This window comes from Megascapheus bottae, chromosome 2 (assembly GCF_031878675.1).
Source record: "Megascapheus bottae isolate mThoBot1 chromosome 2, mThoBot2.hap1, whole genome shotgun sequence".
In the NCBI taxonomy this organism is placed as follows: Eukaryota; Metazoa; Chordata; class Mammalia; order Rodentia; family Geomyidae; genus Megascapheus; species Megascapheus bottae.
Genome location: NC_143510.1, coordinates 94,744,408 through 94,754,572, shown reverse-complemented (window position 1 = coordinate 94,754,572; position 10,165 = coordinate 94,744,408). Strand labels below are relative to the sequence as shown.

General features: G+C 61.6%; 1 protein-coding gene across 1 annotated transcript in view; it reads left to right on the top strand.

The window, feature by feature from the left end:
* Positions 1-831: 831 nt before the first annotated feature.
* The window catches only part of Celsr1 (cadherin EGF LAG seven-pass G-type receptor 1), a 94,466-nt gene continuing 85,132 nt past the window's right edge, over positions 832-10,165 (top strand). Inside the window, exon 1 of the mRNA XM_090354180.1 lies at positions 832-4,303. Within this exon, the coding sequence (XP_090210306.1) occupies positions 832-4,303 (3,472 nt within the window). The remainder of the gene's footprint in view (positions 4,304-10,165) is intronic.

Genomic DNA, 10,165 nt, shown 5'->3' with positions numbered 1-10,165 from the left:
GACCCGTCCCGCACCCCCGAGTCCTATCCACGCGGCCTTGGGGGCTGCGGTATCCGCGATCAGCTTGGCCAGGTGGGACCCCGCCTGGATCCGGGACCGGCGGACCGCCTGGTCGGTAGCGGAGGGCTGCGGACCCAGCCCCGCCTTTCCGCGCCTGGCTCCCCGGGCCGCGCCCGCGGCGGGGGCCGAGCCGGTCAGCCGCCGGGGGTGGACCCGGCCCCCTCCTCGCCCGGGCCGCGCCCCCGCGTCTCCATAGTGACCATCGCGGCGCGCACCTCCGGGCTGGCTCCCCCAGGGGCTGAACAATAAACTGCGGGGCCGGGGCGGGCCCGGGGCGGGCCGAGGGCGGGGCGAGCGCGGGCGGAGAGGGGCGCGGGCCGAGCGCACCGCCCTGGCAGCCCCTCTCGCCGGGGTCCGCGCGGCGCAGTCGATCCGGCACCGCTTGGGGAGCGCAGCCCCAGCCCCTCCCGGGCCCGCCCCGCTTCCCACGCCCGCCGGGCTGAGCCCGCGCCGGGGCCACCTGGAGCCGCCTGGAGCCGCCGCGGCCGCAGGTTGACGCGCGGCGCCCTCCTGGGACGCGCGGAGGAGCCATCTTGAAACCAACTTCGCAAACTTTCGCAAAGTGCTCTCGAAGTGGAAGCCGCCGCGGAGGCCGGGCGCGCGGTCCCCGGTGTACCTGCCAGGGCTCCCGGGGAGGGTGGTCGCGGGCTGTCCCGGGGGCCCGTCGCCGGGCTCCTGGGAGCCGCCCCCCGGCCGCGCCGGGTGCATGCGGGGGCGCGCCGGGTGCATGGATTGTGCTCGGGCGCCCGGCTCGGGCTCGGGCTCCGGGCCATGGCGCCGTCGCCGCCGCCCGTGTTGCCCGTGCTGCCCGCGCTGGTGCTCTTGGCCGCCGCCGCCGTCCTACCAGCGCTGGGGTTGCGAGCGGCCGCCTGGGAGCAGCGCGTGCCGGGCGGGGTCCGCGCTGTGGCCCTCGGGCCCGGCTGGATCTATTTGCTGGACGCCGATCGCTCGGCCCGGGCTCCGCGGGAACCGCTGGACGTGAGCCGGGCTGGACTGCTGGCGGGCCGGCGACGCGGGCCGGGCGCGGGGCTCCGCCCGGGCACTCGCGGGACCCCGACGGCGCTGAGCCTGGCGCGGCGGGCGCGCGCCCCCGGCCCGGGCTGCGCCCCGCTCCGCTTCCCCGTCTCCGGTGTCCGCGCGGCCAGGCGGCTCGCCGCCCTCGCCGCCCTCCCTCCCTGCCGCGGCCCGCCTCGCCCTGGCTCCCGTTGCCCGCGCCGTCCCGCCCGCCCGCGCCCGCTGTGCGCCCTGCGGCTGGCGGCTCGCGCCTTCTGGGTGGAGCTGGGCTGGGAGGCGGCGGCGGGGACTCCTCGAGCGCCGCGGGCCCTACCGGCCCCGCCGACCCCGTCGTCCCAGGCGCCCAGCCGGCCTCGGGGCCGGGCGGGGGTGGCCCGGCGGGCCCGGCGGGGCGCGAGCCGCAGCACCAGCCCGCAGTTCCCGCTGCCCAGCTACCAGGTGTCGGTGCCCGAGAACGAGCCCGCGGGCACGGCGGTCATCGAGCTGCGCGCCCACGACCCCGACGAGGGCGAGGCGGGGCGCCTGAGCTACCAGATGGAGGCGCTGTTCGACGAGCGCTCTAACGGCTATTTCCTCATCGACCCGGCCACGGGCGCCGTGAGCACGGCCCGCGCTCTGGACCGCGAGACCAAGGACACGCACGTGCTGAAGGTCAGCGCCGTGGACCACGGCTCGCCGCGGCGCTCGGCGGCCACCTACCTCACCGTGACCGTCAGCGACACCAACGACCACAGCCCGGTCTTCGAGCAGTCCGAGTACCGCGAGCGCGTGCGCGAGAACCTGGAGGTGGGCTACGAGGTGCTGACCATCCGCGCCACCGACGGCGACGCGCCCTCCAACGCCGACATGCGCTACCGCCTGCTGGAGGGCGGCGGCGGCGTGTTCGAGATCGACGCGCGCTCGGGCGTGGTGCGCACGCGCGCGGCCGTGGACCGCGAGGAGGCGGCCGCCTACCAGCTGCTGGTGGAGGCCAACGACCAGGGCCGCAACCCCGGCCCGCTCAGCGCCACGGCCACCGTGCACATCGTGGTGGAGGACGAGAACGACAACTACCCCCAGTTCAGCGAGAAGCGCTACGTCGTTCGGGTGCCCGAAGACGTGGCGGTCAACACGGCCGTGCTGCGCGTGCAGGCCACGGACCGCGACCAGGGGCAGAACGCCGCCATCCACTACAGCATCGTCAGCGGCAACCTGAAGGGGCAGTTCTACCTCCACTCGCTGAGCGGGAGCCTGGACGTGATCAACCCGCTGGACTTCGAGGCCATCCGCGAGTACACGCTGCGCGTCAAGGCGCAGGACGGAGGCCGGCCCCCGCTCATCAACTCCTCGGGCCTGGTGTGGGTGCAGGTGCTGGACGTCAACGACAACGCCCCCATCTTTGTGAGCAGCCCCTTCCAGGCCAGCGTGGTGGAGAACGTGCCCGTGGGCCACTCCGTGCTGCACATCCAGGCCGTCGATGCCGACTCTGGAGAGAACGCTCGCCTGCGCTACCGCTTGGTGGACACGGCCTCGGCCGCCCCGGGGAGAGGGGGCCCTGGCCGCGAGGACCCGGTCCCCGCCCGCGACTTCCCCTTCCAGATCCACAACAGCTCGGGCTGGATCACCGTGTGTGCAGAGCTGGACCGCGAGGACGTGGAGCACTACAGCTTTGGAGTGGAGGCGGTGGACCACGGCTCTCCGGCCATGAGCTCGTCGGCCAGCGTGTCCATCACCGTGCTGGACGTCAACGACAATGACCCCATGTTCACGCAGCCCGTGTACGAGCTCCGTTTGAACGAGGACGCGGCGGTGGGGAGCAGCGTGCTGACTCTACAGGCCCGCGACCGGGACGCCAACAGCGTGATCACCTACCAGCTCACCGGAGGCAACACCCGCAACCGCTTTGCGCTCAGCAGCCAGAGCGGCGGCGGCCTCATCACCCTGGCGCTGCCGCTGGACTATAAGCAGGAACGACAGTACGTGCTGGCCGTGACGGCGTCGGACGGCACGCGCTCGCACACCGCGCAGGTCTTCATCAATGTCACAGATGCCAACACCCACCGGCCAGTGTTCCAGAGCTCCCACTACACAGTCAGCGTCAAGGAGGACCGGCCCGTGGGCACCTCCATCGCCACCATCAGCGCCAGCGACGAGGACACGGGGGAGAACGCGAGGATCACCTACGTGTTGGAGGACCCTGTGCCGCAGTTTCGTATCGACCCGGACACGGGCACCATCTACACCGTGACGGAGCTGGACTACGAGGACCAGGCCGCCTACACCCTGGCCATCACCGCCAGGGACAATGGCATTCCGCAGAAGTCGGACACCACCTCCCTGGAGATCCTGATCCTTGACGCCAATGACAACGCACCCAGGTTCCTGCGGGATTTCTACCAGGGTTCCGTGTTTGAGGACGCTCCCCCGTCCACCAGCGTCCTGCAGGTCTCCGCCACGGACCGGGACTCAGGCCCCAATGGCCGCCTTGTGTACACCTTCCAGGGAGGGGAGGACGGTGACGGAGACTTCTACATCGAGCCCACCTCCGGCGTGGTGCGCACACAGCGCCGGCTGGACCGGGAGAACGTGGCCGTGTACAGCCTGCGCGCTCTGGCTGTGGATCGGGGCAGCCCTGCTCCCCTCAGCGCCTCTGTGGAGATCCAGGTGACCGTCCTGGACATCAACGACAACCCGCCTGTGTTCGAGAGGGACGAGCTGGAGTTGTTCGTAGAGGAAAACAGCCCCGTGGGGTCAGTGGTGGCGAGGATTCAGGCCAACGACCCCGACGAAGGCCCCAACGCGCAGATCATGTACCAGATCGTCGAGGGCAATGTGCCCGAGGTCTTCCAGCTCGACCTGCTGAGCGGGGACCTCCGGGCCCTGGTGGAACTGGACTTCGAGGTCAGGAGGGACTATGTGTTGGTGGTCCAGGCGACGTCAGCCCCCCTGGTGAGCCGGGCCACGGTGCACATCCGCCTCCTGGACCAGAATGACAACCCACCCGAGCTGCCGGACTTCCAGATTCTCTTCAACAACTATGTCACCAACAAGTCCAACAGCTTCCCCAGCGGGGTGATTGGGCGCATCCCGGCCCATGACCCTGACCTCTCCGACAGCCTCAACTACACCTTCCTGCAGGGCAATGAACTGCGCCTGCTGCTGCTGGACTCCTCCACGGGAGAACTGCAGCTCAGCCGGGACCTGGACAACAACCGGCCTCTGGAGGCACTCATGGAGGTGTCTGTGTCGGGTGAGTGGCCTGGGGGAAGGAGGGGCTGCTGCTCCCTGGGGGCCGCAGGAGAGCCCTGGGGACCCGCCAGGTGCCCTGCCTGGCGTGCTGGGGCACATTGGGGCAGGACGTTTGCTGTGTGCCTCCAGACCCCAGTGCAGTGGGGACACGCCTTGTTGCTTCCCTCTGCAGTTTTGCAGAGAGCAGGCTTGGGCTTCTTCGGGTTCAAGTGCAGGGATTCTGGGTGTTTTTCCTGAGTGATGCCAATAAATGCTGGCCCCAGGGTTATCTGGGTCATCTGGTTTGCCCAGTGATGTCCTTTAGTCTGCTTGTCTCACAAGGAGGTGTCTAGAAGGATCAAAGGTCACTGTCTGCTCCAATGTGCCAATTAGTTCTCGGGTGGGACCGTTGGAAATTGCAGGATGGTCCCTGACTCACCCTATAATACGGCTGCTGTTCCCCTGGTCTCGGGGTTTTTTTTTTTTTTTCTTCCTGTCTCCTCCAGATAATAACAAGGACTGGCTCAGGTGTGACTGTCTTTGGGCTGGCTTTTTGAAACGCATAGTGCTGTTGGATCTCTGCTCCTGGTCAAGAGCTTTTAATCTGAGAGTTTGAGAGGCCACTCGCGCACAGGTGGAACTGGTGTGCGATCCCACTGGTCTTGCTCTGAGGCCAGGAGGGAGGGACGTGTCTGCTGTGCTGTCCAAGGCTGGGCAGTAGGTCCTCCTCACTGCTCACCCTGCCTGCCGGGGCCTGCGGGTGGGGTCAGGAGGACAGTGAAAGGTGTGGGAGGTGGATGACCTGGAGGAAGGGGCTTGGGCTGGGGGTAGGGGAACAATGATGGGCCCCTCCCCCAGTGGCTTTGTGAGGGACCCTGCCTGCCTAGCTGGTGCCCCTTGATGTGACGCAGACAAGTGACCAAAATACCACCCAGAAGGACTAGGGTGTGTGGGTGGCTTGAGTCCATGTTTCAGAGGAGCCTTGGTTTTAACAATGAACGATGAGGATACAGTGTTGCTTTGGGGGGCCCTGTAAAAGTTACCTCTCCCCCTCCTGTTTGTAAGGATGGCTTTCCTTTTTACACACACATACACACACACACACACTCAGGAGGGCCTGGTAGCCAGCAGCTTCCGGGCCGTAGGGCTTCTTCAGTTCCTGTTGTGAAGAGATGCAATGCCCGTAGCTGCTTCTCGGGTGCTGGCAGCCATGTTCTAGATACAGGGAACACAGAACAGGTGCTTAGGGACAAATTGCCAGGCAGGAGTGTGGGGGCTTCTAGTAGTTTTTGTCCCTGTTCCCCTGTATCTGTTAGGTAAAACAGTGAACATTTTGGTCCCCATAGGACCAACTTGACAAAATAGCAGGGCTTGGATTTGGGGCAGGCTCAGAACTTTAGCAGGAACAGGTCCGTGCTGGGGGTGGGGCGTGCACATGTCAGGGGGGTATTTGCGTGCTAATGGCGTCTGTGGCATGTGCGCAGATATAGGAGCTGGATACAGAGGGCTGGCTCATCTGGTGGGCCATCACAGAGTTGGGGGACCCACAGTACCTCACAGTTGGCCCAGGAACCCACTCTGGCTGTGGATCCTCAGCTAATGCACCTGGGAGCAGATGGGGGGACTTATATGTCCCTCCCCCCACACCCCGTGGTGCTTGCCTGGGGCTGGGCTCTGACTACCAGTGGCTTTGTAAAGTCTTTTGTGCCTCTGGCAACTAGAGGCTTTCAGATGAAGAAACTGGGGTTCAGAGGGGTGAAGGTGACTTCACAGGGCCACACAGCTAGTGGGGCAGGGGCCCTGGACCAGAATTGTGAAGCCCCCTTCTCACACCTAAGGGAGAAGTTTGAGGAACCAGTTGCCAGATCGGTGCCCTGTGAAAGGTATTCACACAGGATGGTGCAACCCTCAGACCACTCAACTACTATTTAATTCTCCAAAGACCAGACTCGTTGGAGACTTCCAGCACAGGTTCAAACAGCAGGCCCCCAGAGGAAGCCAAGCCCGCCAAAAGATGGGCCCTTGAGTTAGCTGGAGGCAGTGCTCAGTTTAGTATAGAACAATGTAAAAGGTGGGCGTGGTGACTCACTCCTATAATCCCTGCACGAGGGCGGGAGGTGGAGACCAGAGCATGTTAAGAGTGGGGGCCAGTTGGGTCTCCAGAGCCAGACCCTGTCTTCAAGTCCAATAAAAAGAAAGAAAGGATAGAACAATGTGGGAAAGTTGTTGATTCCCACTCAGCCGGGTTTTCAATGCAGGGTAATTGGCTTCACAGGATTTACAGCCCTACCCTAAAGCCTTTGATGCGTTGTTACTGCTCTAGAGGTGCCGGAGGGGAAGGAAAGGAAAGGGAAAGCTGGCAGCCTGGAGGTTCTGGGGAAGCCAGTCTCCTTCCCAGCACCGCCTGGCACACCTGGGGGCGGGCGGGTGGGGTCTGAGCAGCCATGTGGGCAGGAAGCCCTCCCAGGGACAGGGGTCCCACTTCCCAACAGCCATTTTGATGAAGTAGATAATGTTGATAGTTTAAAACAATTAAAAAAACAAAACAAAAAAAAATGGATCCTGGGGTCCAAACTTAGAGCCTGGGCTCTGCCCCTGAGATTTTTTTTTCTTTTACTGAAGGCTGCTGCTCAACTACTTGAGCCATGGCTCCACTTCCTGCTTTTTGGTGATGCTTTGGAGGTAAAAGTCTCACAGACTTTCCTGCCCCAGCTGGTTTTGAACCTTGATCTTCAAATCTCAGCCTCCGGAGTAGGTGGAATTATAGATGTTAGCCATTGTGCCTGGTGGTTGATGGCTTTTTAAGCCCTCCAGGAACAAAAACACTTTTGGAAAAAAGTGTTAAAGTCTGAACACGGTAAAAATCGTACAGCTGCCGTTTTTGAATGGGCCAGGCTTTACAAAAGGCTCATTTCATGTGTGGGGATATTTGTATGAGATCATCACTTCTAAGAGGGACTTTCTTAGAAGCATTTGGGAAAGCTGTGTTTGCATTTTTCAAAACTGTGTGACTAATAAACCAATGGGAAAGTCAAGCTCAGAATACTTCCTATACATTCGTCTTTTAGTGATGTTGACATTTTAAATCCACCTGAAAATTGTGCGTGCCTGTGTGTTCAGGTCTTCACATGGCCTCTTTCCCGTGGCTATGGGAAAAGGAGCGTCTGTGGGGTAAAAATGATTGGTCGGTGAGTCATTCAGCTGTGTCAGGAAACACTGGAACTCAGCGAAATAATAAGATTGAGTAACCTTGCCATAGTTTACTTAGGTGGGAGAGTAGAAGGTAGAATCTGCTAGGCTGGTAGCGTTGGAAAACGTATGTGCCTAGATCAATGCAGGCTAACACAGTGGCTTTCAGTAGAAGACTGCAAACTGGGAGACAAGGAGCTGCTTGCTCTGCCAAGCGCTGTCTAGCCATGTTGGGCTGCCTTCCCTGAAGCTTAACAGTTAGCCAGGGATCTGGGAAGCCTCAGGCATTTGGCAGTTGGGCCAGTTTCTGAGTGACATAAGCCACCGAGGAAGAGCTATGCACTTTGTTTTTGGCCCGTAGTTGACTATTTAGCGCTTTGATGGTGACTCTGGAAAATGGGCTCCATGCTCACATTTTGGAGATTTTATTGATTGATTGTGTGTGTGTGTGTGTGTGTGTGTGTGTGTGTGTGTGTGTGTGTGCAGTGCCAGTCCTGGGGCTTGAACTTAGGGCTCAGACACTGTCCCTAACCTTTCTATTTTGCTCAAGACCGATGCTTTACCGTTTGAGCCATGCTTCTGCTTCCAGCTTTTTGGTAGTTAATTGGAGCTAAGAATCTCACCGACTCTCCTGGCCAGGCTGGCTTCAAACGGCGTTTCTCAGAGCATAGCCTCTTGAGTAATAAGGATTATAGGTGTGAGCCACTGGTGCCCAGCAAGGAACAGCAGGCTAGGGGATGGGATGGGATGGTGATGGTGGGGGTGGTGGCAGCCAGCATGCTCCGTGGGCTGGAGCCCTCCCCAGGCTCCACTTGACCACTTAGGACGCACACTGTACTGTCACCACTCCTGTCTCAGAGCTGAGTGACCGAGGGCAGCACATGCAGTTCAGCCAGCCGGGGCTGGCAGCAGGGCCCAGGTACAGACACGGGGGTGGGCAGTTAGGATGGGACCCAGGCCTGGCCTTGAGGAGCCACAGTCTGAGTGAGCAATGGTTGACCAGTGTCATCAGGGGCAGGGAGAAGCCGGAGGGGCTGGGGACCCCAAAGAGCCTAGCGGTGACAACTGCCACCTGAGGCCAAAGATGTGACTTGGCTTAGCCAAGAGCTTGTCCCTGGAACTTCTGTGACAGACTACAGTCAGACTTCAGGGAGCATGGGCCCGTCCAAGGAGTGGCGGGGCCCGGATGCAGGATGTGGCCGAGGCTCCGGAGAGGGCTGTGGCCTGCTGCCAGGTCTGCATGTGCACACGGCCGTGCTGTGGGCAGCCAGGATGGGGCATTCCCCGAGTCTACTTGCTATAGCACATGGTGGCTGGGCACAGACTGGCCTGGCAGGGGACCGAGGGGCGGAGGCAGGAGGGCGAGCCTGGCGGGACCGATGGGGTCACAGACCACGGAGAAGCAGGACGCTACCGGAAAGCGGGGCACCCAGGAGTACTGTGTTCACCTCAACACCAGGCGAAGCAGCGGGCCACTGGGACTGGGAAAGGCCCCCCGGGCCCTGGCAGAGTGGATTGAGACACGTGTGGATGCCCGTGTCGACCTGAGGTCCTGGGGACACCGGACTTCCACCAGGCCCTGGGTTCAGTGCTGTCTGGGTCTGTTTCAGTGGCAGAGTCCTGTTGGGGAACTGGAGTGGCAGAAAGCAGGGGCCCTGGCAGCCGTGTCTGTGCCCAGGGCGTGGTGTGAGGCCCTGTGCCAGGGGCCTTTATCCCTGCCAGCTCTGGGATTCAAACAGAGGTAGATTTTATCTTGTGGGGCAGAGAGTGTGGAAAATCTGTATGAGTTTGGCATGATTCTTGCAGCCTTGGGGTGAATAGTTTTCTAAGTTTTTTCTTGTCCTCTAACCTGAGCACAGGTTCATAGAAACACCCAGAATGGGATTCCTGAACCGGGGGAGGGGGTGCAGGAGAGGCCTCGGTTTGCTGTGTGCTCCTGGGCCCCTCTGCTGCTTTCCTGGTGCTCAGTTTAAGGGTCACGGAGTCACCCGAGGAAACAGAGTCACTGGGGTCTGGGACTGTGAATGTGTGTGGTACCAGCCTGACATGGTGGCTGCTGCTTTGCAGAGGGCGTGTCCCCTCACCCCCACAGCTTGAGGCCTGGCCCACAATAGCCACCCAACCAATATGGCTCATTTCTGGAATGAACCAGAAGAGTTCAAAGGCGGAGGCTTCTGGCTTGGCCGCAGAGCTGCTGTTTCCAGGTGGGACCCAAAGCATGTCAAGACCGTCTTTGGCCCCATCTCCTGAGCAGGGGCCTTGGCCCTGGGGAGATGCTGGGACATTTTCTAGGGAAGCCCCAGTGTTGAGCACTCAGGCTTCTGCTTCAGGTAAGACCTGTAGGCACAGCAATAATCAGCTCACTTTTTGGGGTGTGATGTTCCAAAGTTGGGCAATGCCACATACCAGCCCTTCCATGTGCATGTCACTCGGAGTCTGATCGCCTGGATAGCGGCGGGGCCTTCACTGTATACTCGCATGGACCCCTGCGTGCACACTCATGCATACATGCACGTGTATGCACAGACATGCACTAACACACACACACACACACACACACACACACACACACACACACACGGCTAGGAGACGGCTTGGCAGATCATGTAGAGTGACTTTTCTTCAAGTCTCCTGGTGTGCTGCTTTCACACTGGGAGCACCGAGTTCCTGGGCCTTTGGGGTTTGAGGGCGTCCT